Below are 27,869 nucleotides of genomic sequence, written 5' to 3'. Positions count from 1 at the left end.
GGTATGCTGGCATATACATATTCATGGTTATCGCAGGGTCTTTTATATTTCTGTGGTACCTATTATAACTTCTCTTTCATTTCTGATTTTATTTATGCTGGGTTGGTTTTGGTTTTGGTTTTTGTGGCCCCACCTAATCTTGTCTATTTTGTTTATCTTTTCAAAGAACCAGTTTTTGTCTTCTTTAATCTGATTTTTATTATTCCCCTCTGATTTTTTATTATTCCCCTCTATAGAACTTTCTGTTTTGTTTTTTCTCCTTTTTCTAGTTTCTTTCAGTAAAGGGCTAGATTATTTGTGATTTTTTTCTTGTTTGTTGAGGTAGATCTGTATTGCTTTTAACTTTGCTGTTAGTAATGTTTTTGCCTCGTTCCACAGATTTTGGTAGCTCATGTCTTCATTTTCATTTGTCTCTGCGTAGATTTTGATTTCTACTTTGACCTTCTCATTGACCTTAGTTGTCAGTAGCACGTTGTTTAGTTTCAACATGCTGTGATTTTTCCATCTTCCTTCTTTTGGTTGATTGTGATTATAAAGATGTGTGGTATGATTCCAATCTTCACAAATTTTATTTAGACTTGTTTTATATCCAAAGATAGGATCTATCCTTGAGAATGCGCCCTATGTGCTATGTCTCCTTTCATGTTTGTGAATAATTGCTTTACTCTGTTACTCCTGCGTGGGGTACATACATAAATGAGTGTCGTGCCTTCTTGATGTATTGACCCCTTTATCATTGCAGTGTCCCATCTTTGTCTTCTTATCTTTTTTTGGCTAAAATTGTATTTTATCTGATGTAATATAACTGTTCCAGCTGGTTTCATGTTCCCTTAGCAACAGAAATATAGTAATGAGAAAGAAATCAGAGAAGATGACTAGAAAAAATTGTATTACTTTTATTTCTAAGATTCTTGCATTATTTCTTATCCAGCCATCTATCCATATTAAATCTGTTACCCTTAGCATAGTACACCGTCACAGTTTTTGTTATTTGTAATATATTAGTGATATGAGGTAGTAAAAAGCACTTAAAACTTGCTATCGTTCACCTGTAAATTCACTCTTATCTGTGTGATCTTGGTTCTTCACAACTGAGTTGATATCAATATAATCCTTCATTTGTTGGGAAGATCTAACTAAATATTAGATGCAAAATATTTGTTGATAATTCTTACTCCAAGTGAAGGTAATTCAGACAATGAAATTTCCAGTTCCTATCGCCTTCAAGCTAGGATCTTTTATTTTTAGAACTCCTTTTCAAGCGTCAGCATTGATGTTTATTTTTATGAATATGTATACTTTATAAATATAACTATCATATTAATATAACATTTCTGGTAATTAGATAATTATATCATTTGAAAATTTTCTCAAAGTTGTAAATGTTTGCTGAATCTTATTAGAGAAGTGTTTGGTCTAACTTCATAAGACTTGAAAGGCTCAAGGAGTTCATTAAAGGAACCAAGTTATTAATAATTTAGCCAAAAATCTGAGAGTTATCTTTGTTTCACTTTTGTTCCCACAAGGCAATACCTTGTTAAATCAGTCTTCTCCTGAAGGAATATTCTCACTTTATTCCACTTCCATTGCCACATCAGTCTTATGTAAGTCTTGTGCACTGTTGATTAGAACAGGTATAATGTTGAAATAAAAATTATGGGTCATTATCACTAGCCAACATAATTCCTTAAAAATTAATAGACATACCTAGCAAATGCTATACTAATCATAAAATAATTATCTGATAATGATCTCTTAGATTTTATTTTTGTACCATGAGACTTTTTTTCATAGAGGAAAATAGCACTACAAAGTTTTACAATAGTAGGAAAGGTATAGTTACATAATTCCGATGTTTGCGGAAGTGTCTGATAACAATACAGAGAAGAGTGCTTGCTTTGGCAGCACATATACTAAAATTAGACGATACAGAGAATTGTTGCATGACCTCTGTGCAAAGATGGCATGCAGATAGATCCATGAAGCTTTCCATATTTTTAGGTTCAGGCTCCCAGTTTAAGATAAGTAAGTCAAGAATTTATAATACATAGCATGGGCAATATAATTAGTACTAAGATTGTGCAAATATGAAAGTTGCTGAGAAAATATGGTAGACTTATTATGATCATTTTGAGATGTAGACAAATGCCAAATATGTTGTATACCTAAAGCTAAAATAATGTTCACTCTCAAATCCTTTAGTAATTTAAATTTGATAATGGAAGACACACTTGTACTCATTAGTGGGATTAATAGATGTTAATAGTTTGCCTTTTTTGTTAATCATTCTTCTTCACTCCACCCACTTTTTAAAGACATAGTTATATCTCATGCTAAGATCACCAACCTTTGCTTTTCCTCCTTCTCCAGAGGATACTACTTTCCTCAATTTCATACCTAGGTATGTTGTTATGATTAGTATTTGTTAAGGTCTGCATATATTCAGCACTATTAAGTATTATCAAATTATTCTCCAAAGTGCTTCTACCAGTTTATACTCTATTTTTACAACATCTCCCCAATAATTAGTATTATCAGTCTGTTCAATTTTATCCAACCTAAGGCTTTCACCAGACAGAAAATAAATAAGGACACAATAACCTTAAACAAAGAATTGGAACACATGGGCTTAATAGACATTTACAAGGCACTGTATCCCAAAAGAGCTGAATACACATTCTTCTGAAGTGCACATGGGACATTCTCCAGGATTGACTATGAATTTGTCTCAAGGCAAGTATTAACAAATTAATGAAGATAGAAATGCTAAATCATACATGAAGGTATCAAATTAGAAATCAACTACAAAAAGAAAGCAGGAAGAAACTAATACATGGAGACTGAACAACACATTATTGAATGACTGATGAGTTAATGAGGAAGTCAAAGAAGAAATTAAAAAATCCCTTAAGACAAATGCAATGAGGACACAACCTTCCAAAACTTATGGGACACAGCAAAAGCAGTACTAAGAGGAAATTATGCAGTAACAGAGACTCATGTCAAGGAATAAGATAGAGCTCACATAAATAATCTTACCTTAAGGAACTAAAAAAATAAAAACAAACCAAAAGCTAGTAGAAGGAAGGAAATAACAAAAATTAGAGCAGAAATAAAGGAAACAAATCAGAAAGCCCAACAAATTAATGAAACCGAAAGCTGGTTCTTTGAAAAACAGCAGGGGCCTCCGGCAGTGCAAGGGGTTGGGACGCAAACTGTGGAGCTGTCTGCAGCCACTGCAGCATGAGTTTGATCCCCGGCCAGGGAACTGCCCACATGGCGCAGTGGACCTCTCCTGTTTTGCCCGCTGCTCCCCTCAGCAGTGTATTTCGGTCATTCTGCCTGTTCTGTTCCCCACTCTGTCTCTGGTGATTTCTCTCACCCCACCTCCCACCCCCACTCCAAGCCTCTGGCCTGTACCTCAGTTCTTGTATGCATAAATAAATAAATCTTAAAAAAAAAGAAAAACAGTCAACAAAATAGACAATACAGAGAAAACTTGAAAAGACAAAAGAAGAATTCAAGTAGTTGCCTCTTGGATTGGGGCTGTGAGGTTTTCTTTTTTTAAACTATAAAACTACCTGATTCAGGGCCTCCCATGGTGGCGCAGCAGTTGAGTGCTGGGCTGCAAAGCTGCCCGCAGCCTCTGCAGTGCTGGTGTGATCCCCAGCCGCCGGCGAGGCTCCCACGTGGCACGACAGACCTCTCCTGCTGCGCCCACTGCTCCCCTCAGCAGTGTACTTCATCAGTCTGCCTGCTCTGCTCCCCGCCCTGGCTCTGGTGAATTCTCTCATCCTCCCATGCCTCTCACTGTACCCAGTGCTTGTATAAATAAATCTTTTTTAAAAATAAATAAATAAAAAATAAAAGTACCTGATTCATTTGTACTCAAGTGTCTATAAAATTTCATTAAAAGAAAAACCACTTGAGGCAATGATTCACCATGATTGGTATGCTATATTATTTAGAAATAAATCTAGAAATTGTAAGACAAAGAGTGTTGTGTAATAATAAAAGAAACCATTCACTACTAATCATCCTGATCCTTATGTAGGTAACAGTACAACCTCAAAATATGTGAAGTATAACTTGACAGATATAAAGAGAAATTGACAATACTTCTTTCCTAGGACTCAAGTAGGTAAGAACATAAAATAATTTAAAAAGATACTGAACTTAATGTACTCTGCATGTAACAATTAGATTATATTTTCAGTTTTCATGCACAGTGGGCCATATGTAAAAATCAGCTATTTACAGGGTATTTTGCTACAAAGCAGCTTCAATAAATACCCAAAAATTGTTGTACCAGTTCTAATTTTTGACCACAACATAATTAGAAGTTTATGGCTCAAAGAAGTTATCACAATGGAAATTATAGTATTTAGAAATGGATAGAATAAAAAACAAATTTGCAAAATGCATCCAGAATAGCATGTAAGAGGGCTGTCTGGAGCTTGAGTGCGTATTTTAATCAGCCACATTTCCAACTCCAGCAATGTTTAAAATATAAAGAAAATAGAACAAAACGAGGATTGAAATTAAATAAAAATTGAAAAGCAAAAATATTAGAAATACAGTTAACGTGGAGCCATCGCTGTGTGCTTGCTGAACTAGAAACAAACTGTAAAGGCTTTGTTGGCTGGAGCGCTCACGTGTAACTTGGAAGGGAGCATATCTTCCTGGGCAAATTAGCAACTTTTGTAAAATCGGTCAGTTTTACCTAGTCCAGAGGGATACACAAATGTCGGAGGTGTTGAGGAATGCCACTATAGAACAGACTTGCTCTTCCAAATGCTCCATGTTCTCCCCCCCCCCCAATCTCATGGCCTCTGCCCCCCGGGGTGGTCCTGTGCCATCGTCCGTGGCCCTGCGCACGCTCCGCGTTCTGTCCTCACAGCTTTAGGAGGGGCGCAGCTTTTACTCCATCTTACAGATGAGGACACTGAGTCTTTGCAAAGTAAGTAACTGCCCCAAAATCACATGCTGGAAACAAGCATGACCAGGATTAGGTTCAGGTGGTCTAACCTCATCCCCGGCTGCCATTCACCAGCTGCCTCCAGATTTACAGTGGTTGATCTTAGGGTCACTTAATGGTTCGGGTCCCTTAACGGTTTCGCAATAGCTCCTGTTAATATTACGGCTACGTTTGTGTAGATTCTAAATGGTTTTGACCCTACCTCTGATGGGAATAAGCAGTGAAACAGATCTTCTGATATATTACTGACGACACTGTCAATAGGCTCAGCCTTTCTGGGAGAGCGCTTTGGCAGCGTGTTTCAAGAACCATAAAGTGCTCATATTTTTTGACCTAGTTAATGCCACTTCTGGGAATCCTCTAAAGAAACAGCCCCGTCTGGAAAAAGCCTTGATCCCCATGCCGTGTTTGTAGCAGAACGACTGGAAGCAGCCCTCCGTGTTCCACAGTCAGATGACGATGAAGCACACTCAGGCGGACCCAGGAGGCAGCCAGAAGGCAGCCAGGAGGAGCCGGGTGCGGCGTGGACGGAGGAAACCGCGTCCTCCTGAGTCTTGGGAGACACGTGTGGAGCAGTGCACGCTGAGTTCAGTTTGTGCGAGTGTGAAAAAAGAAAGGAACATCAAAATGAGTGCAATCTTTCAAACTTTTTGTAATACAGATTTTTGAAGTTGAACCGCATGCCTCAGAGGTTCACATGTTCGCCTCATCACCCTCCCTGCATGAGAAGCGGCTGGGTGACGCCGGCAGCAGGGGGGCAAGCGCAGAGGCTGTACCTGGAGAAAGGCAAACCTCGGACACCTCCCCCGGCCTCCTTTGCTGTTGTGTGAACCTCAGCCAGTCACTCTCTCGGCCGACTCTGGACCCACAAGTGTGCAGTGCCGCTTGGAAAGCAGGACTGGGGTCTGGGGAGTACGGGGAGTAGGGGGACCTCACTGTGCGGCTCTTCTTAGCCAAGTAGCTGCAACTGCAGAAAGTTCCCTTTCCTCGCGCATAAAAGCACAGCTAGAGAGGCGCAGCTCAGGCACACCTCCCAGAGGCACCCAGGGTGCTCAGAAAGTGCTCCTCACCTTCTTCTCCCTGGGGGTGGGAGCAAGTGGGGCGCCTTGCAGCTGCTGACTTCCTTGCCAGAGGTCTTCTGAGCAGCAGCCTTTACTTGCTGGTCCCTCTTCCCTGTAACTTGTTTTCCCTAATTCAGGCTTACAGATGAAGATAAAGATTTGGCCTTCAGTTGGCTGGCTACATTTTTAGTTTTGTTTTCATCACATTTTTTTCCTGATTATAAAAATGGAATAAATGCTCATTGTTGAACATCCGAAAAATACAGAAAGCTGGAAGAAGGAAATTGCACCATAATCACTCCACCCTGAAATAACCATTATATACATTTCATTTTTTCTCTTTTGTTTGGTTGTTTTTACTGAGTATCTGATTTTTTTAAGTGAAACTAGAGGAACGAGCTTATTAGAGCATTAGTTAATGTTTGGGGCTAGTCTAACATTGTGCTTTGTGTTCATTTTGAGATGGTTGATCTTTAACAAGTAATTCTCAGCCAGGGGTGAAACCTAGCTAGCAATAGGGAACCAGGTGGAGGATGGGGAGAGGGAATATCTCTGCCTTCTTTGGGAGGAAAATTTTTCTGCCTATCAAAAATAATTTACGTAAAGCCTGATTGCCTAAACCATGCTTCCTGCGCTTTTTTTTTTTTTTTTAGGTCAATTGTAGTTGTAATAATTTATGTTTTTCTCATCACAAATAACCTTGTACCTTTTCAGACCTTGAGTTGTGAGTTTTGAGTAGGGGAATAGAGTCATCATATATATACTTGGAATAAAGAAGAGGCTTGGAAAAGACACATTATTTCTTGGCGTTAGACTTTAACATAAAATGCAGTTTAAAAAAAAAAAAAAACCCATCAGGCCCTATAATAGCCTCTGGAGAAACACAGGAAATGTCCCCCGTGAAAGAAGCGCCAGCACAACAAATACATGGGAAGACAATTTGAGCGACTGTGGCCCGTGGGGCCAGGCATTATTGTCACGTGGACTTGGACTTGAGTCAGAAATAAAAGCCCTCGGCCAGTGAGAACTGGATCCCTCCATCTTCTGGGCTTTGCTGTTCAAGAGAGGCGCCTGTGGAATAACCTTGCAAGTGGGGTGATGGGTCCTTCCCCTCTCTGCCGTCAGCGTCACAGTAGTGTTAGGAAGGGGGCAGGGCTCCGTGTGGCACATCTGTCTCCCACCCTGTGGAGGAGGACCTGGGGAATGTTGGCATCTCGCCTCATCTCTCTCCTGTGGGTCCACCGTGGTGGCTTATGAGCTCCACTGCCACGGGCCAGAGACTCCTGGGTGGTGGGGAGCTGGGGTCCCTCAGGCCTGCTGAGCATCGCAGGTCAGGAGAGCCACCTTCCTTTGGCGACGTTTCTTCTGACGAGACTAAAATGTAACCTTTGCTGGCACTTGCTTGTCAACCTTTCCCACCCACTTTCAGGAAAGTCACTTGCAGGAGAGAGCCAAGCCTGTAGCCCAGTTTGAGGACCCAGCATAGGATTTAGTGGGGCACTTTGGGCAGTGTTAGGTGTGACGGGTAGTGGGAATTTGGAAATGTCGTGTGAGAACAGAGCGGAAACTGGAGCCCAAAGTGCCCCCCAAAATTGTGCTCACCTGGGAAATAACTTGGTAGCCTACAGAAAAATGGGGATGATCTGAGATTCTGCGTTCTTTGAAGTGCTAGGGGAGGGGGTGCCCAGAGCTGTAAAGGGAGGCCACCGCGTGGAGTGTCAGCTGAAACCACGCGATGTTCCTAGGCAAGACAGTGATCAGTCTTAACTTCCTTCTGCTCTCTCTTCTTTCCACTCTACTTGGTTATTAACGAAAGTCATTTCATTTTTTTCCAGTATTGCCTGTCAGGGCACCCGACCTTACCATGCAACGTGCTCAAATTCAAGTCCACCACCATTATGTTGGACTGTGGACTAGACATGACTTCCACCCTCAGTTTCCTTCCTCTGCCACTTGTTCAGAGGTACGTACTGATGCGCCAGAGACAGTGAGCTCTGGTTTGCTGGAAGACAGCGCCGTCCGTGGAACGGTTACTAGTACCTGCATGTTGTCCTAAGTTTGTTCCCTTAAAATAATTTCCCATCAAAATGATTTCTCTTGGCTGGGTGGATGGAAAGTATTGTATTGATTTATTGACTGACTTCTTTATTATAACTTCTATAAAATATTCCTGCAACTACTCAGTGCAAGCAAGGTCATATATATTTCATCTTTCTTGCAAATTCATATAAGCACAGATAAATGGTCAACTGACGAGCCCAAGAATTGAATTTTAGAAACATTCAACTGCCTTTGTGGGAGTTGTCATCAGAGTCTGACACCCCTTTTGATAGGTCTCTGTGCATTACTTTCATCCTGCTCAACTGGAGATACCCTCAGATCACGTATGTAGCCTGCCTCCCCCAAGCCTGTGATTAACACTGTGTACTTTTGCTAAGACCTAGTCTAGGAAATTGGTTTCCCAGTTTGCTGTTACTTAGAAGCAGAAAAGTATAGGAGAACTCGGTAACTGTTAGTCACAAATATACTTCCAGTAGCAAAAAGTGATACCAACATGCAAGAAGAAAGACAGAAAAGTTATCTAAAGTAGATTAATGAGCTCAAAATCACAGCAGATGGGGTAAACCATCTAATGTATCGTCACCCTCTAATTTCCTTCCTCTGCCACTTGTTCAAAGGTATGTACTGATGCGCCAGAGACAGCAAGCTCTAGTTTGCTGGAAGACAACGCCGTCCATGGAATGATTACTAGTACCTGCGTGTTGTCCTGGGTTTGTTCTAAGTTGTCCTAAATCAGTGTGCAATGCTGATTCATGATGATAACCCCATGAACTGTCTAGAAAAAGCATAATTAAAAATCAACCATTGAATTTTTTTCTAGGATAAGAGATTATAGTAAGGTAATAGGGACAAAATCAGAGATAATTCCAGGTTACATTTCATGCAAAGCTGATAAGTCAGTTCAGTTATAATCACACCCAGAATTTAGAAATTATATTTATCATCCACAGTTGTTATCCAGAAGAGGAACACACACACACATACACACACACACACACTCATTCAAATGAGATTTCTATGTCCTTGTTTTAAAAATGTACACAGTAGAGTTTTGTAATCATTAAGAGCGAGGTAAGGAGTCCTCATTCCTTCAGTAGCTTGAAGTTTAGCTCTTTGGTTTGGCCATTAACTCACAGGAACTCTGACCGCGTATCTCCATCTCTCAGTTAGCATCCCCTGCCATTCAGTGACTCGTTTCTGTGGCTTAATCTTTCGTTGTTAAAACATGGACATGTTCTCCTTGTAGCATTCAGGCAAACTACCAGCAGTTTCTCAGCTCCAAAATAGCTAGGTGTTTCATTGCTGACTTTTATGTAGTATAAAGAGTGTTTATCAAGAATCCAAACCACATCACCTGAAAAGTTTACTTTTTAAAAAATTATTTTCTGATTAGCAGTGTAGCATTTCTGATCATTTGTTGAGGACGACTAACCAAGTCAGTCATCTGTGTTTGAAGGCTGACTTGTGTGTCTGATGGGGACAGCACGTCCTCTGTTCCAGTTCTCTTTGTGAAGGGAAGTGTGGATATTTCTGACCTTTCAGAGTGTTAGTGTGCATGAAATGAGAACAGCATCACATTGTCTTGTCATTAAACTTCTATTGGAACAGTTAGTTGTTTTTAATCTGATCTGATAGTAAATATATTTTTCAAGAAGTAAGAAGTTTATAAGTGAAGACTTGTGACTATGAAATGGGATGGAAATTAAACAGCTAATGATAGTATTTTTCTGAGAGACTAGAACAAAAGACTCCCAGGGTAAAAAAAAAAAAATTATCAGGTATAATTTATACCAACCAGATTTGATTCTACTAGTCTTCATTTTCGTTCTCAAGTGTGAAATCCCAAATTCTGACTTTTTGACTAATAGAGGCAACGTGTCAGCAATCTAGGCAAAGGGCACATGGGACATTCTGCAACTTTTCTGACGGTTTGGAATTGTGTCAAAATTGAAAGTTAACCCTGGAAGACAAATATTCACATATTTGTTTCTATTTGACTTTTGCAACTGTCACCTAATTACAAGGTCAAAATGGATAAAATCGTTTTTCCTTTCAATAATTTATGATTTCAAATGCTGTATTCATATTTTAGAAAAATCCAAGAATACATTTTATAAAGCAGAAAATAAAAGCCATCCACACATGAATAATCGTTTACTATTTGGGTACAGAGTGTTTGATGTTAGATCATATTATATATACTAACAAAACATTTTCATTGAAATTAGATATTATTGACATCTTTCCAAATAAGCTTTCTAAATAAGCTTCAACAGCATTATTCCTAAGGTTCTATTTTCCTTTAATGGTGAAATTAAAGCAGGCTAGCCCACTCCTTGATTTACATAAACTTTATTCAAACCTTCCTTTCTGTTCTTTTGAGCCTAATAATGCTTGAATTTTTTAATGATCTGCAAATTTAAAAGGACTTTATCAAAGACTCAATAAGTCAATGCAAAAGAATGAAGGAAATTCTATAGTAATTTCAAAAGAAATGTAATATTCTGCATCATATGACTCTATAACAAACACACAAACAAAAACTCCCAGTTGAATAGTTAAATTGATTGCATTTCTCCTGTGTAATCACCCCAGAGGGATATCAAAAATAGATACTCCTAATTAGTTTTCTCCATATTTAAATTCCGTTCCTTAGATTAATAATTGGAATAAAGATTTGAAAATTGTCTGGCTGAGAATGAGGGACTATGTATCAATTTGTTATCTGATTATAGATTCTTTTACTCCCACATCCTTACTTTATCCTTAATTTTCACTTGCCAGACTCTCTTTGTGGTGAAATGCTAAAACCCTTTTGCTCTCCAGCTTGTGTGCCTGGTATGCTTTTCTTCACACATCACCTTGATTTTTAAGTTTTTCTTCTTGACAGCTTTTTTTCCTCCAAATTATTTGCATTTTCAGTCTCCAGTATCATTCTTCTGATCAACTACTAGCACACGGTTAACTCGGAAACTATTAGAAGTAAATGATTTCTGAGTTCAGGCTTTTTAAATGTAACGTACACAAGAAAGCCGCAAGTGGCGTGTGCCTAACCCACCAAGGAGCAGCGGCTCTGGAACGTGAGCTGGATTCTGGGGCTTCTCCTGGCCGCGCATTCTGGCTGGTAGGCAGCTTCTCGTCAGCGCCCTCACCTCTCTGAGTCTCCTCAGCCACAACGTGAAGATCTTAGTGCATTCGATCTTCCCCTCAAGCTTATTGTCGTCACAGGCCCCGTGAAGACTAAGGCAGGGTGGGAGAGCTCTCACAGGCTCTGGTGTCTCCGCTTCCTTTTTTTCTCTTTATTATTCTGCATAGCATTCTTTTAATTTCCTAATTTAGTGCTAACTACTTGGATTTTTAATTATCCCTTTGCCACATAGTTCCGAAGCCTGATCCAGCATGCTTATTTTCATCTCTCCGATTACTATTTTGGGTGAGCGTTGCTGCCAGTAATTTCCAACTGATTTTAACTTTGTGGAGACAGTACAGTCACCATGAAATCACTGAGGATTATAATCTATTTAGGATGATTTAATCTTTTGTTTTGCAGTCCCAGGCTGTCGAACCTTCCTGGCTGGTCCCTGAAGGATGGAAACGCTTTTCTGGACAAGGTAACAATTGACTGCAGCACGTGGACACCTAGCAGAAGCCATCTTGTCACACCAGAGCCCCCTCAGGGGCCGGTGACTAATGGGGTCACATATTCCCCCCTGCTCTCTGAGCACTCCCTGGAAAGCCCTAGATTTATGTGGGATCTTCAGTACTTGCTGGTTATTGTTTCTCAGATTCTGTTAGAGACTCTCATTGTTCACATGCAGACTCATTTTGTTCATGTGTAAAAATCTGAGAACTTCTGCTGCAAATACTTTTTATCACCACAGAAAGAAAACTATTATTTTTAGACTTGCAGTGAGACTTAGAAAGGCGATGCTTATTAGAGAATTCCATCCAGCTCGTTTCACTTTGAGGTTGACAGGAAGGAGTGAAACTTTTTTTTTTTTCCTTACTTATAACTTCCTCAGGTATGTGAAATTTAAGCTGTTTCTGTCAAGTAGGGCTTTTGTAAAAAGAGGTGGGTGATTCTCTGGGTGACAGGAGCCCACGAGGCCCTCCTCTGATTTGGTCACTCCGACTGCCCTGTGGGGAACAGCCCCAGTGGGCGTTGAGTTTGGGGGGATGGTGTTACTGGGTGTGGAGGAGCTGAGTGGTTACTGAGGGAATCATTGGCTGTTTAGATTCAGGAAGGTGATGCATTTCACAGGTAAATTTGAGTGGAGGGCCTTCTAGACTCTGTGGTTCTGTTCCAGCCTTTCCTGGGAGCCTGGATGCACAATCTCATTGGTTGTGACTGGCGAGCCCTGGGCCTGGGGTCTTACAGGACTTGAATCATCAACCCAAAGCAAATGACTTCAATTCCTTTTTTTTTTTTTCCCCAAGGCCATTACATTTTTGACATTAGATTATTGTCACAGTAAATCCTTCCTCAGATCAGTATTAGGCAGTTAACTTAAAAATGAGAGACCAAAGGTACAAAAATGTTAAAACTATAAACTAGTCAAATTTTGTACTGGGGAAAAAAAAAACAGGTAAAGGAAGGTTAAAAACAGTAAAGCTCTTTCAGGCCACCTTTCAATCTCTAATTCACGCTTCCCCTGCGGTTTTACGATTGAAACGGGCTTAAGTTTAAAGACCCTTAAAATGATTCATCTGAATAAAGCATTTCCTTGTAACAAATATTGTTATGGAAGTGCTGCTCTTTTCACGGAATTAATTCCTGTAACTGCATCCCAACCTCAAGTCAAGCCAAGTGCATAATAGGAAGCCAGATTTCCCTCCTAGCTACCCATGAATTGTGTGACATTCACGAGCCTGTGCACCTGATTTCAGCTGAACTGTCCTGCTGCCTGTAAATCATTATCCCCTGAGAAGCTCCGCAGCCTCCCCTCCCCAGCGCGTCGTGAGTGATATGTGTACGTGGGAGCACCTCATTAGCAGGGAGTGGTAGAGAAAGTACAGTGGCATTGCCAGTGCTCAGAATGGCAGTAGGCTTCTCCAGGCCGGCAAGGACGGGCAGCTCTGTCAGGGGAGGAGACTAGCCTGAGGTGTAGCATTGTGGGAGCAGAGATGACACAGCCCATCCTGGACCAGGCAGAGCTCTGAGACTTCCATGATTTGTCTTTAATCATTTTAAAGCTCCTCCTCAGGGAGCTGGGAGCCTTCTCCCATTAAACATAATTGCTCATTTGTTCTTAGCTGGCAGGTCCGTGGTAATTAAGAACTGTTTCCAGTCTCTTCTTGGCTCAGCCTTTCACTGGTTAAATGGTGTTCATATCAGGACAGGAGCCTCAACGAGGTTCTGCTGTGAGACTTGTGAAATGCAAAAGGAAAATAACTGATAGTGCTTACCCTACTGTCAGATGAAGATTGAGAGCGAAACCATTCAGCTCAAACACAGCAATACAGAGGGGGGCAGGGGGTACAGAGATAGAGACAGAGATTGATTAAAATTATGTAACTTTTTCTTTTCTGGAATGTCTGTCAACCCAGTTCTAATTTTTACTGGTTGTGTGAGGTCACAGATCGCTTTAGCCCTGATGGAGTGACAAGGCCTCCATGTTTCAGTTTCAAGCACCACGAGGGAAGCCAGCGACTCCAGAATTCCAGCTGCCAGTGCCTGTGTGGCTCTGCCTGAGAGCTTTGCCTGGAGCTGCACAGAAGGCATAAGCACCCCAGCTCCCGTGCTCCTGGGGAGGGACGCTAGGCTCTACCTTCATACCACGATCATTCCCATTGCCCTCCGTGCCACGTGGTCAGTACCACGGCCGTGACCAGCCACCTTCCTGCCCTTTATCACTTGCCCTCGTCCTGGTGCTTTTCCAGCTCCTCCTGTGCAAGTCCGGGCTCACCCTTTCCTCAGGTCCATTTGCGAGGGAACGCACACTGGAGATCTGTACTGGTTTTTTGTGCTAACGTACTTTAAATACAGGTTCTGGACCCCAGCCCCAGAGCTCCTGATCTACTGGTCAGATGTCTTAGGGCTAAGATGGGGCCCAGGAAGCTTCCCCATCAGGTTCCCACAATGGTGACGTGGCTGTGTGGGCTGCCGGCGTTGAGGTGGAACCGTCGGATCACGAGCTCAGGAGCAGCACGCATCCGTGCGTGGCTTCCGTGGACGGCGTCACACCTGCCGCCCAGTCCTGAGTCGCACACCCACCGAGCCTTTGACCCGAAGAAGGCATCGCCTTCTGAACCTAGACAGCCAGCGAGCCCTCAGCGCCGGCCCGGCTTCCTTGCACCTCTAGCGGGCTGCGCCTTCATGGAAAGTTGGGTTTGGGAATGAAATGTCCCTGGTGCTGTATCCATCGGCTAGCTCATCCTCGAGTTTTCCCTTCTTGTTTCTTTAAGGAACTAAAGGAGTGCTCGGGTCATGTGTTTGTGGATTCCGTGCCTGAATTCTGCTTACCAGAGGTAAGAGAAAAGAGAATCTTACTGTGGAAAGAGAACATATCGTGTCATCTCTCCAGATGAAGTCGAGAAATACTTAGGGGCTTCGCTTCCTGTTTTCAAATTGAAGTGAATCTGTTCAGGCGCCTTGGTAGACAGCTAAGGGGGAGCCTTTAGGAGCTTTTCATCGTCGGCGAAGTCACTCTCCTTCCTCTTCCTTGTTCCGCCTGTAACCCCCAGGGCCCTTGTAGGGGGCAGAGTTGGAGGCTGGGTGCTGCCGTCCTCACCCATGTCTCGAGTTAACTGGACTGATCCTGGTCTTGCTCACAGTGGCTCACTGCGGCTGCTGCTACTTGGCCAGTGCTGTGGAGATTCCAACTGACCTCAAGTATATTGAATGTAGCTGGAAACTCACAAATTCTGAACCTAGTCTTGGTTGTCTGCCACTTACATGTTATTTTCACAGTGAGACTTGTCAGAGTTTGGGACCAGAGTCATTGTTTTAAAGGAAGTGAAGGTCAGTTTCCATTAGTCCTGTGGGAGGTCCTCCTCGGCTGCCCCCACCCCCACCCCCAGGGCCTAGACGGAATTCTCAGCAAATGGTGAAGTGTAAGGGTGCCCACGGCAGGTCAGGGCTCCCGGGAAGTCGGCGGGAAGCCCCCCTGCTGCTTCCGGTGGCCTGTGTGTCACAGAGCTCGTAGGACATGCTTCTGCTGCTCAGTGCCAAAGAGAGAAAGACCCTGGGGATGCTGCTCCCCTGTTTGCCCTCTCTGCATTTCTATGCTTTCTTCAGTTCCCTTAGATACGCTTTTCTTCTCTCTCTGAACTATGTGCCTGTGCTCTTTGAGGGCAGCAGAGAAAGAGAGACGTGCTATCGGAAAGTGGTATCCGAACAGAAAGTTCAAGATAAAGTGGTGCGCATCAGAGTGAAGGTAGATCCCCAAGACTCCTGAGCTGTCCACACTGCTGCTGAAATGACCGTCGTCCTTTGTCGCTTAGGTGTTGGTGGGGCTGGTCCCCATCTGTTCGAGACCCCAGCCGCGGTCTGTATTTCATTTCACCGCCTGCAGCACTAACTGCTGCCTCCTCTGTGTGTGGCCGGCGTGCTGTTTACGCTGCTGTCCCACGACTTGCCAACTTGCCCTGAGGGACTCGGACCATTTCACGCTTCACCTTCTGCAGAGCTAGAGGAATAGTGAGCAGTTTAGGGTCCTAGAGCCGTAGAAGCTTTTCTGACTTGTAATGTGCCAAAAGTTGTGGTTTCAGACCAGTCATTCTCAGTGAGTGTGTAAGGTGGAGGCAGCGCAGTCTGAGGGCCACACAGCGTGGAGCTGGAAGAGGGCTTCCTGCACAGCGGCTGCTGGCTGAGCCAGGCCCACTGAGCCCCAGTCCTCGTGGCCTTCAGAATCTGGGGCAACTACCTGGAATCTCTTTGTACCCCCAAAGTCTAAACTGTAGACCGTGTGCAAGGCCTGCACGCGCGGTGAGCAAGCACCCAGTAGATCAGTGGATTTTTGACCCAGCTCAACAGGCTGTCAAACCCAAGTGTTTGCATCCCACAGTTTTAAGGTGAAAAGACTCTTTGTTGGATTTCATCAAGGGAGCATGTAAGTGAACATATACGTGTGGCTTGGTCATTTCTCAGAGGGAAGATGTTTATAGAGGCACTCATTTGACAAAGTGTATACCGCTTTTTTTCCCTTCTAATTGTCCGCATCAGATTTCTCACCTTTCTAGACTCTGTGGGCCACTTTGTATACGTAAAAGCAAAATTTGAAATATTCTTCCCAGTTTCCATCGGCTCTAGGGGAGGTGGTGATGCTCCTGAGCTTTATTGTCGCTTCAGCTGGCCTTCCCTTGTCACCACCTGGGCCTGGGCCTCCGCGCTGTCTTGGTTTCCTTATTTGCTTTTGGGGTGGTTCCAGCGAGGCAGTGGGGAGTGGAGCGGCAGGACTGACAGGATCCTTCAGGACGAAGACACGTGTGTGGGGGTGAAGTGGACACTGCTGTCGCTGGCGTTTTATTCACAGGGCTGTCATCACGCGCACAGCGAGCGCTGCTGGCCTCTAATCTACATGCTGTTCTCGGGAGCTGGAGATGCCTTGGCGACTTTATTGAATTACCTTGCTTTATATGTAAAGTCATTCGACCAGAAAAGACCCAGGGCCCGAAGGGCGCAGTGTCTCTCTCCCTTGCAGCGGCGGCACTGACATCTTTGTTGCTTCTCTGAGAGGCACGTTAGCTCACGCACCCATTTTCCTGCCCAAAACACCTCCTCGGCCCCCTGCCCGCCAGGCCGTTTCCGGGTGAGCTCAGTGGTGGAAATGATGTGGCTAAACTGGCTTCAGCCGGTGCTGCTGGCCGGTGCTGCTGGCCAGTCTGCCCTCCGACCACAGTGCCCGGGGTCCAGGCCTGAGTCTCTCAGGGCTCCACGGCCAGTGAAGGCCATGACACTCGGGTGCTGCTGCGGGAGACGCTGCTTCAGTGCTAGGGAGGACAGGGCGTCTAACGGGAAAATATCCCCATCTTCTGAAGGGGTTTGCACAAAATTCACTAAACATGGGTGGCATTTTCCCTGCCTGCCAACCTGCCTGCTCCCTTTTCCCGTGACCTTAATAGCAGAGTCCAGGGGGAGAGTGAGAGCTGAGCTGAGGGCAGACGGAGCAGGTACCTGCCTCTTGGGACTCCCACTCCGTTCCCTTTGGCTCTGGGTCCCGCTCATGCACAGCTCGTGTCCAAGCTGCCTGGCACTTGCCCCTTCAGAGCTGGTCTTTGTGCCCTGCCCCGTGGCCCCAGGGGTCCCCAGCTGTGGGACGTCCCAGCCCTGTCCCCCACGTAAGTGGATACTGCCTCTGCTCCGTGTTATCTGGTGGCATTTGTCCCCTGTAGCTGACTCGGAACTAGGTTCGAAGCTAGTAACATCCTAGTGCTGTGTGGCCCAGCTGCGTTCCCTGGTCGGCCTCCCTGTCCTGCCACTTGCCTTGGCATTAGGAAATCTACAGAGAAACTGGGAGGTGCAGCCCCTGGTCCTGTGCAGCGAAAGGGCCCCCCCCATCCCCACACCTCATTGCCCGTGTGCCCAAGCACAGATGCATGCTGCTGCCCTTCCTCCTCAGACCGAGCTCATTGACCTGTCCACGGTGGACGTCATCCTCATCTCTAATTACCACTGCATGACGGCACTGCCCTACATCACGGAGCACACGGGCTTCAGCGGCACCGTCTATGCCACGGAGCCCACCGTGCAGATTGGCAGGTGAGCCGGCCGCGGTGCGTCCGCTGGAAGGTGCTGGAGAGCGCCTGCCTCAGGGGTGAGTGCCCACCAAAGTCCAGGCCGGACGTGGCTGGCCTTTCCTCTGAGCTGCTGACCCAAGGGTGGGCACAGGCGGCAGCTCTCACTGACCAGCCAGGTAGGGGGCTGTGGAGATGGCTTTATGCCATCTCCATTCGAAAACTGGAAGGCAGCGCTCATGGGCGCCGCCCTGGTGCGGTGAGCTAACTGGGGTGGGGGGTGGGGGGGCGATGTTTAAAGCAAGGTGCCCCAGGCAGGCAGCCTCCAGGGAAAGCATCCCCGCTGTCAGGGGCACGAGGGAAGTGACCACGTTGCCCTCGGAGTCGGGCCCTGTGGCGGCACAGTGGCAGCGGGGCAGGGGAGTGGGGCCCTGCCACGCCTTCCTGTGACCATGGTGGCTTCTAGGAACCGTAGCAACACTCAGTGACAAACAAATTAGGTGAAGAAAACCACCCAGAATAAAAAACCACGCGGACGTATACTAACAAACACCGACGGGTGCTGTATTCCTAAAGTAAAGCCGTCGGCGCCAAAGCGCAGGGTGGGGGAGGTGCTGTGGATGCAGCGGGGTCCTGTGCAGCCTCTGGCCAGAGGGCACCCCAAAAATGAAGCCTGGACTCTCTGTGCCAGGCCGGTTGCCCACAGCGCAGCAGTGCCCTCTCCAGGCTATGGTCAGTGCCCGGGGAAAGGGGAGACCACGAGGCACCAGACTGACGGGGCCAGGGAATGGATGCCCAGGCTTGTCGCGGAAGGAGCGGGAGCAGACAAGCTCTTTCCTTGCGGCTCGGGTAATGGCGTGATGGGAGGACTTCTCTGCTTCTTTTCTGACAGTTCCTCATGTTTTCTCTTTCAACTCAGGCTTCTCATGGAGGAGCTGGTGAGCTTCATTGAGAGAGTGCCAAAGGCCCAGTCAGCCTCCCTGTGGAAAAACAAGGACATTCAGCGGTGAGCGCTGGCCCGGCTCTCCCACCACTGTGCCGGGCCTTGCAAAGCTGTTTGCTTATTTCATGCTGTGATATTTATACTGTTAGAGCAAAGATTCTCTCTCCTGGGCTACATGAAAGGGTGAGGCTTGATTCAGCCCACCCTTCTTGAGAGGCTTTTGCTGTGAGCAAGGCACTGCCCTGGGTCCTCGAGTTTCAGAACCTTGTCCAACCCTTGGCTCTCTCTGAGGTGCACAGGTCTTCATAGAAAATGAGACAGGTAGGCTCCAGGTGAGTGAGTCTTGCACGGCAGGTGTTAGAAAAGATGCTTCATCCAGGCCTGGCCCCCGGGAACTGAACTTACAGCTGAGGAGGACTTTCCTTGGGAGGTGACAGTTAGGGTGGGTCTCCGAGGAGAAAATGACTTTTCCAATAGAAAAGATCAAGAAGTGGGGTTCAGGCCCAGTAGCATAATGTAGTGTATTCAGGGAACAGTGTTCGTTCACCTGACCCCTAAGCTTACCAGCTCGCGGGGAGGAAACGGCATGGGCGGTTGAGTAACTTACGGCAGGCCACCTGCCTGGTGGGCAGCGGGTCCGGGTTCAGCCCAGGAGGTCAGGCCGCTCAGGTACCAGAGTCCGCCCCTCAGCCACTGTGCTGGCCCCCCTCTGTCCCTCTCACGTGAAGGGGAGGAAGTACATCTAACTGCACATGTGTTCCTGTGTTCTGTGGCTCTTTTATGTCTGTTCCCTAAGTTTGGGGATATGGTGTCAGGAGAGCTTCATGCCAGGAAACGTGTTCTAGGCGCACTTACATCTGAGTCTTCCTCTGTCCCCTGACCTGAGACACAGCACCCCCACCCCCACAGGTTGCGTTCCCATTCTCAGCCCCTCCTGCCTGTGCAGTGCCACTTCCCGTGCCCTGTTCTCCTCTCACATTGGACTCCTCTAGTCTCCCTCCTCAGAGACCTGGGACCTTGTTTTCTTCCCCTGTGGACCGTGGACGCCTTGGCTGCCGGTGCTTCCTCCTTTTAAATGTACACCCTTTTATATTCTGCTGCAAATAATTTTGGCACACCAGAAATGATGTCCTAAGGTCACTGTTTCCTGACTCCAAGCCCTAGGCCAAGTCTTAGGAAGTCCCAAGTCCTCATTTGGCCTTGTCTTCGGTGACCTTGGACAGAGTCCTTGGCAGTTTCCCTTTGCCGCCCATTTTTGTAAAATACAAGATAACTGCCTCACAAAAAACTGCCCTTGTAGATTGTGAGAAGGGTGAATGGAACTTGCAGGAGCTGAGAGCTGGGGGGTGGGGGGGGCAGAAAGCTACTTGGCAGGGTGCTGAGGAATCTCCCTTTTACAAGGGTCTTGCATTGAACTAAAACCTGGAATTTGCTAGCTCGCCCCCTGGTGGGCAAAAGAAACTGTTGCCAGCGCGCGTGGAAGGGGCAGGGAATAACTTGTGCCACTGGAGAGACCACTTTTCTTGAGGGTATTTCTGATTCTGGTCAAGTATTTTGTTTTCACTGTGAACGTGACGTGATATAAACCATGCTTGGTAGAAAATACCACCCTTGGTAGAAAAGAGTCTGATAACTCGGAAAGAATTTGCTGAGATGTTTCAGAGACAAACCAAGAAGCTGGGTCCTCTTTTTCTCTAGAATAAATTCAGTGTCAGTATTAGAAGCAGTAGAAGTTTTTAGGGACCATTCACCTAGAATTTAACCTGGGCCAGAATATTAAAAATGTTTCTTTTGAACAACATATGCTGAAGAATTGATGTCGCTTTTGAATTTCCTTGTCCTAAGCCAGTTGATGTCTGGTTCCCAGCATGCTGGGGCTTGTTAGCAGACACTGTTTCTTGCATCCTAGATATGTTGACATCCCCCAAGTGATGCAGCTGTGTATTCTCTTCAGCTTTTCATTCTCTTTTTCATTCTTTAACTCGTGCGTTCTGATCCAGTTCTTGTGAAGTAGGAGCCACCTACTCAGATGCCTGTGGAAATGGGGAGAGTTAGTACAGGAGCAAGGTGGAGAGCTGGGCAGGTGACCACCCCCCAGAGGGGCGGCCGACTTGGAGCTTCCACAGATTGTGACCATATGGGAACAGGAGCTGCCAAAGCTTCCCTTTTTTTTTTTTTTTTTTCCTTAAAGAGAATCTCAAAATCTGGGTGTTTTAAATGTGATTTTTAAAAATCTTTTTTAAAATGTTGGCTCATGCATTAAAATAAAACCTTGAATGATCCAAGCAAAACACCTCTGAGTTTTTGCAGCTTAAGTCTCTAATTTTTGACTTTACCTTTATACAGCCACACTCTTAGTGAAGAGCCTAAAGCGAATGCAAGATACCTTAGTAGCTTGATTTACCAAAGAGAGCACCAGCCTCCAGGACACAGTGAATTAAAATCCTTCAAACTCGTTGGTCACAGGAATCTGACAAATTCCCTTAAATCACTTGAAGGTAGTTTGAGGTAGCGTTTGATTTAGTGTCAGCGCGTAGACCCTAAAAACAGTGGCTCCTGCTCTGGCAGCTGTCTGGCTCCCGGCCTCCGTTGACATGGCTCCTTGAGATTTATTTAGGGGAGGTTAGCCGTCCTTCCTCCTCATTTTCACATTGCAGTTTACTTTTCTGAAAAAGAGATTTTGAAGGGTAAGAAAAGGAGACTCTTGTAATATAATTTTTTGAGTCCGACTTTTCCATACTCACTTCAAAATTCAGATTGTTAATGGGAAAAAGCAAAATATCCCACTCCAGAAACTAACCCAGCCTCTAGTATTTTTTACAGACAGCTAGCATTTTCTGTCTACTGCTAGAAATCTACAATTATAATTAAGGCTAAATTATGCAGGATATTGTCATAATCCTCTCACAAGCATTAAGGAGTTATTCATTGGCTGTTATGGCAGTTTTTAGTGCTCAGCTTAAAAGGTGACTCCATACCATATAGAAGGCAAACTAGAAAAAAAAACATATTGTAGTTGAAGTTCTCTGCCCTGGCACACCTTGGCTATTTGTAGAGGAATATATAGGTCTCATTATATAGGAAGGAGAAAATTAAAGCTGCAAGCTTGGAGGTCAAAGAGATTGGTGTTGGAATTTCAGATCCACTTCTTAGTAGCTGCAGCAGCGTATTTCTTGTAGGCTGTTTCCTCGTTTACAAATTAGAAATGACATTAGCAACTTCCAAGGGATGTTATGAGAACTGAATGAGTAACATGAGTCAAGTCCTTAAAACATTGCTGGGCACGTAGTAGGTGCTCAGGAGACACCAGCGTCCTTTGCTTTTTCTAACCATCCCACTTGGCCCACATAACCCCTTTCGGTAACCAGTGCCCACTACCTCCCTCGCTGCATTTGTCTTCACGCTGGCCTTTTCTGATGGAAGCAGGTGGAAAGAGCAGGAAGGAGGCAGCTCTCTAATCCCGCTGCTGCACGACCATTCAGACTCTGAGACTCAATCTCCTTCCCTGTAAATATGAGAATTGAATTACTTGCTCTCTGAGTTCACTTGTATCACAGCTTTTAAAGATGTCAGAGGGAGAGGCTCCTGAAGCAGCCCCAGAGTGGCCGTCCTCTGGTGGAAGCATCACTGCTTATTACTCCAGCTTGGCGATTCCAGAAACTTCATCATTTCATTTTGCTCAGGGTTGATTAGCCTCTGAGGGACTGATTCGTACTAACCAAGCTTCTGGGGAATTGACTGACAAACAAAAATCCCCTTTAATTACTTGATATTAGACATCAGCCTAGCTCCAGAACTAGAGTAGTTCATCTGTCTGAGACACTCTGTTCTGATCAGCAGGTCCACTTAAGAGATCAAATTCTAAGTGTTTTTCTGGTGAGCCTAGAATTAAAGCAAAGAGAATTTAGCTGCCCATGAGAATTCCTTCTCTGATGCTTTGGTGGCTTAAGACATTGCCTTAGTCCATTTTAGAGATAAATTGAGCTAAAACAAAAATCAAGGATTACAACTGGTTTCAGGTTCATAATGAAAAGTGCTGATTTTGAGGCTCTATTTTCAACTCATACCCCCTCCCCCATGCACGCACGCACCCCCACACCCCCCATGTGTGTGTAAGCACACTGCTGAATGAGAGGAAAAACACACTTCTGCTACTTCTGTTCTTTGTCTTATGCCCTTACATTCATTATGTTCATTCATTCATTCATTCATTCATCAAACAAAAGCCTAGCCAGTGTTTTATTTATAAACTTTCAAGTGGTCCCTACGGACTTAAAAGTTTTCTCTTTAACAGAAACACATAACCCTGCACTGCCTGCTGGGGTGGAGGAGAGACAGCAGAGCCCTGGCAGAGGCCAGCCCTGGGAAAGTTTATTAAGCACTCAGATGTGATAAGACCAAAACAAAACAATGAAATCTTTTAGAAAGTACTTACGAAACATTTAGACTCTGAGACCCTGACTTTGATAAATTAGAAAGCCAGAAAAAAACAGCTAGTTCCCGCTGGGTTTCCTTATCCAACTTATCCTAAATCGGCCAATAATCCTAATAGCTTTGCATGGTTCTCCAAATACCTCCGTCCAGTTAAGGCCTCAAGTAAGCCTGAGGAGAGTTTGAGGGAAAGCTACATTAGACAGGATTTTAGAAGACAGAAGGAAGTAATGACAAAGTGACTGAAGAGCTCAAAAGGGAGGAAATATTAGCAAACAAGTCTTTTATGGGCATATTTATGGAATTCAGAGAATTTCAGACTTGTTGACTTCCAAGTGCCTGGCATTATGATAAGTAGAAAAATGCCCCCAGAGAGTTTAAGATGTAGTCCCTTGTACTCAAGGAGCTTGTCAAGCAACATTTAGGTGCTAAGTGGCCAGACCTAGGCTAGGAAAGGAAGCAGGGCCTGAAGGAGGCCAGTAGAGAGCCTTCTAGACGAGGGAGCGGTGTGGGCAGGTGCAGGACACAGTGGCATGATTGACATGTGCTGCTTGGCTACAGTCAGCCTGTGGCACCAGGAAGGAGAGAAAAGAAGCCAGGTTAGCGGTTGTACCACAGGATGTTGAAATTTTTTCATAGAGGCTGAGGGGAGATCGAGATAAAGAAGGGCCTTATCAAGAAGTCATGCTAAGAGCCTTGGATTTTATCCTGAATGTAATAGCGAGCCATTAGAGGGAGAGAGAGAGTGAGTGTGTGTGTGTCTGCATTTTTTACTGTCACTTAGGTTCTTCTGGGAGGCAGTAGGCCTACAGGCCAAGGTGACTCATGGCTGTGATGTCTCTTTCATCACCTTGTACTCTTGTAAAATTTTTCCTAGGCTTAAGCTCCTTGTAGCAGAGGCCTTTGTCTTATGCCTATTACACCCCTGCCAGGACTTAAATGCTGTGGCTGCAGTCAGGGCTGAGTAAATATTTATTGAATAAATATTGTAAAAACTAAAGGAGTTCAATATACATAGAACAGATGAGTGAAATAAAATCTTCATGTGTCTGTTTATGCGGAAGCTCAAGAGAAAGGTTATTGATATTTTGTTGCTGGAGAAATAAAAGGTAAAGAGAATTGGAACAACTTGATGTAAATGCTATTTTGGCTAAGTATTCTGTGTTTACATTATTATGACTGGATAAATGCAACTCACTGACTTTATAACGTTATTAGCATTATTTTTCCTTCTTTAGTCCAACTTTTTGTTTTCCCCTGAGTTAGTGACTACCTTGTTTGCATACGTTATGGATCACTAATTTATCTCCCCACCCGGCATTTGTAGAAAACTCTCATCAGTTTATTCAGACTCAAGAAAAGTTCTGACAGTTTCATCTTCTTGAGAAATCCTCTCTCAGTCCCTGCCCCCCCCCCCCATAAACCCCCTCCCGTCTGATTCCAGCTGCTCTTGGGCTGTATATCGCTTCCAGCTTAGGATTTTCTAGTCATTATCCTGGAGATTTCTTCACCTCTTTCTTTTGTTAGAAGCTCCATTTTCCTTTCACAACTTCATTTTGCACATCCTCCACTCACCCTGAGAAAGTGCACGGGAAGTAAATTTTCTGAGATCTTACACGTCTAAGATGGCTTTGTTATTCCCTCACACCCTGATAGAAACCCAGGTTAGATAGACTCTTGAAGACATTGCTGTGTTTCCACCGAGCTTCAGAAATGCTGGGGAAAGCCAGTGCTGTTCTGAGTCTAGAGCTTCATCTGTATCCTGTTTAGTCCCCTGTGGAATCTTTCAGAATCTTCTTTGTGCCTTAAGTTCATGCTGACATGTCTTGCTGAAAGACAGTTTCCATTTGTGTTCTGAGTGCTTAGTGGGCCCTGTCAATCCAGAATGAGGGTGGCAACTGTGGCCAGGCCCCTCCCTTGTAGGTCAGCTCTGGCCTCCTGCTATTTTTATAAGTAAAGTTTTATTGGTACGCAGCCATATTCACTTATACCTTGTCAGTGGCATTACACTGCCACATAGAAGCGTTGTGACAGAGCCTCGACGTGGTCTGAGAAGCTGAAAGCATGTCTGGCCCCTCATAGAAAACGGTTGTTAACCCCCTATCTAGAGAAATCAAGAATTTCTATTCTCTTTCTGGAACGCATACATATATTTTGAACCTCCTGGATTGTTACTAAATTTTTTTCTCTTTTTATTTTTTCTTTTGTTTAAGAAATTCGCTTAACCTTATCTGACCATGTTTCCATGAGGTTTTCCTTTCTGTTATCATTTCTTATTTTGTGTAAGTTTTTTTATTTTTTTTAAAAGAAGTTTTTAATTGTAAAACAAGGATACCAAAAATAAGCAAGACTAACAGACAGTAAATAAGTTATTATAAAGCAGTCACCCTTATAAATACCACCCAGGCCAAAAAATGGAAAGTTGTCACTAACTCCAGTCGTCTACCCAATCTGGTCACAGTCTGCACTGAAACATACATTACTGATTTCCATCCAGTGCGGTATCATCCTTTTTGCAGCTTGGAATCTTCTGTCTTTGGGCAGCAAAAGCCCCTCCAGGCCCTCCACTGTTCCTTCTGTCTGACCCAGGTGGACTCTGTTTCCAGATTAGCTAGTATAGCAGGGTGTTCAAGACTGCGCTTCCACGTTCCCTGCCCTAAATATGGGGTCACCCACTTCCCCAAGAAAGGAACTAAATTCTTTGAGTGGGAAGGGGAATTTTTAAGCTCCCTTTCTTGTTGTTAGCAATACTCACTGTTGCTGCGTTGGTCATCACACCATTTTGAAGGACAAAGCATATATATTTTCCTCCAGTTTTTTCTTTGTATGTTTTTACGACATCAGTATTTTGAGAACATTATACACTAGCCGTTATATACTATTTTCTCTCTTTTAACCTTCATTTGGTCTTATTTTTATAAGTAACTGTACATTTTATGCTCATAACCTACCAGCCAATATATTGATGTTTCCAAAGACATTTTGGTTGTCTGAAACTTATTCTTCAGAAGATAACTTAAGATGAGATCATGAGAACAATATTCCCTGAGTCCTTGCAGGTCAATAATTGTTATCTGTGCTCTGTGACCTTGAAAGTCAATTTTGCTAGTGTGCAATCCTTGACTTGCATTTTCTTTCTTTGAGCAACATAAATACATTACTCTATTTTCTCCTAGTAAAACATTGCTATTAAAAATTCTGAAATATAATCTGATTTTTTTTCCCTTAGAAAGTAACTTGCTCTTGCCTAGGGCTTTATTTGTCTCTTTTCTTTGTGGTTAAGTGTTTTCCCAGAATGTGTTAGTTTTTGGGGTCAGTATTCTCAGTTCTGCATTGTGTTCTTTCAGTGTCTAGTTTCAAGTGTATTTTAGCAATTATGGTTTTTAGTATTTCTGTTTCTTCACTTGGACTTCCATTGGGGACTCCTGTTATCTGTGTGTTGCACCCTCCTTGCCTGTATTCAGTGTTTGCCACTTTCTTTCAAATTATTTTTATCTTGTGATTTCTTTTTAATGCTTGGAATTTCTCTTCCTATACTTTTCTCATGACATAATCTGTTGTGTTTATCTACTGTTGTGTTTCTATTAGCTTAGTCTTTATTTCTGAGATATTTTGTAAATTTCTTATTATTGATTCTGGCACCTCATTTTTAAGCTTTTCAACTTGCTGTGTGGTTTTTTTTATGTAACTTTTTTATGTTTTTTTTTAATGTAACCTTTTTAAATGATTTTAGCTTCTTTTGAAATTGGGTATATTCTGTAAATACATTTTTGTTGTCTCTGTGCTGTTGTATCTATTTGTAAGAGCCCCTTTTTAGCAGGAGTCTCATCTCTTAGGTAACACGATCTTATTTCTCTCTCTAAGGTTAGTTAATGAGAGTTGTTTAAAGTTCCATCTGCCTGCCCAACTCGTCTCCTCTCACTTCCTCTCCTCTGGTCCCTCCAGTTGTTTCACCTTTCTCGTTTTAGAGACTTTCCTTAAATGTATGATAATTGTAGTCATTGGTGAAGTGCTGAATAACAAAAAACTGATTAGAAAGTCTGTGCCATGAGTAGGCTTTGAATTCTGGACTTTACCAGAATGTGATCTGGTTGAATCATTTTGTTACATGTCTTTCTCATTGATTTTTCTTCCTTGATGCTGATCAGATATTTAGAGGTTCTTCCATTCTCCGACCCTGGAGGGATGAGGCTCACTGCTAGTGTTCAGGGAGTGTGTGAGAAGAAAATCGTTACTCTCAGTACATAGAGTACTGGCTTCAGAAAGCTGCCTCCCACTGTCATGGTTTCCCTTGTCTAGACTCCTGTTTTTCCCTGCCACAGAGAATTTCTGGTGTCATGCCTGAGAGCGGAGTGGGCAATTGCTGAACTATAAGGAATAGGTGAGGAGAACTGGGCTTTTCTATTTTTCAATCAGTTTTTTTCCCACTAACCCTCTTTAAGACCTAGCTCAACCTCGGGCTTTCAGACATACCTATCGTTTCTAAAGTTGAGCTTTTGTGGGTTCACAATGTAGGTTACTTGAAATGAACTTTAAAGTTGCACTAAGACTTTGTGCTTTCCATTTCTAAGATGCTCTTGTTTTTGTCGCGTGCGTGTGTGTGTGTGTGTGTGTGTGTGTGTGAGAGAGAGAGAGACCTTGTACCATTATTCATTGTGTTCCAAGAGAGAGAGCAGAGCTATTGCACATATTCAATTTACCAAAACTTCTTTGACTCAGA

General features: G+C 44.0%; 1 protein-coding gene and 1 non-coding gene across 7 annotated transcripts in view; both read left to right on the top strand.

Moving 5' to 3' along the window:
• INTS9 (integrator complex subunit 9) overlaps positions 1–27,869 on the top strand; it is a 63,275-nt gene that overhangs the window by 19,530 nt on the left and 15,876 nt on the right. For all 6 annotated transcript variants that reach the window (XM_037526531.2, XM_054701086.1, XM_054701085.1 and 3 more), the window contains 5 exons: positions 7,875–8,002; positions 11,651–11,711; positions 14,506–14,568; positions 17,661–17,800; positions 18,695–18,781. In XM_037526531.2, coding sequence (XP_037382428.1) covers positions 7,875–8,002; positions 11,651–11,711; positions 14,506–14,568; positions 17,661–17,800; positions 18,695–18,781 — 479 coding nt within the window. The remainder of the gene's footprint in view (positions 1–7,874; positions 8,003–11,650; positions 11,712–14,505; positions 14,569–17,660; positions 17,801–18,694; positions 18,782–27,869) is intronic.
• On the top strand, positions 1,890–1,999 carry LOC119258332 (U6 spliceosomal RNA). The gene has a single exon (XR_005128200.1). It is a non-coding gene; the product is annotated as a U6 spliceosomal RNA (small nuclear RNA).

This window comes from Talpa occidentalis, unplaced genomic scaffold (genome assembly GCF_014898055.3).
Source record: "Talpa occidentalis isolate TD23 unplaced genomic scaffold, MPIMG_talOcc4v2.1 talOcc4.4, whole genome shotgun sequence".
Taxonomy (NCBI): domain Eukaryota; kingdom Metazoa; phylum Chordata; class Mammalia; order Eulipotyphla; family Talpidae; genus Talpa; species Talpa occidentalis.
The sequence above is the reverse complement of the archived record's forward strand: the minus strand, read 5'-3'. Positions and strand labels throughout refer to the sequence as shown.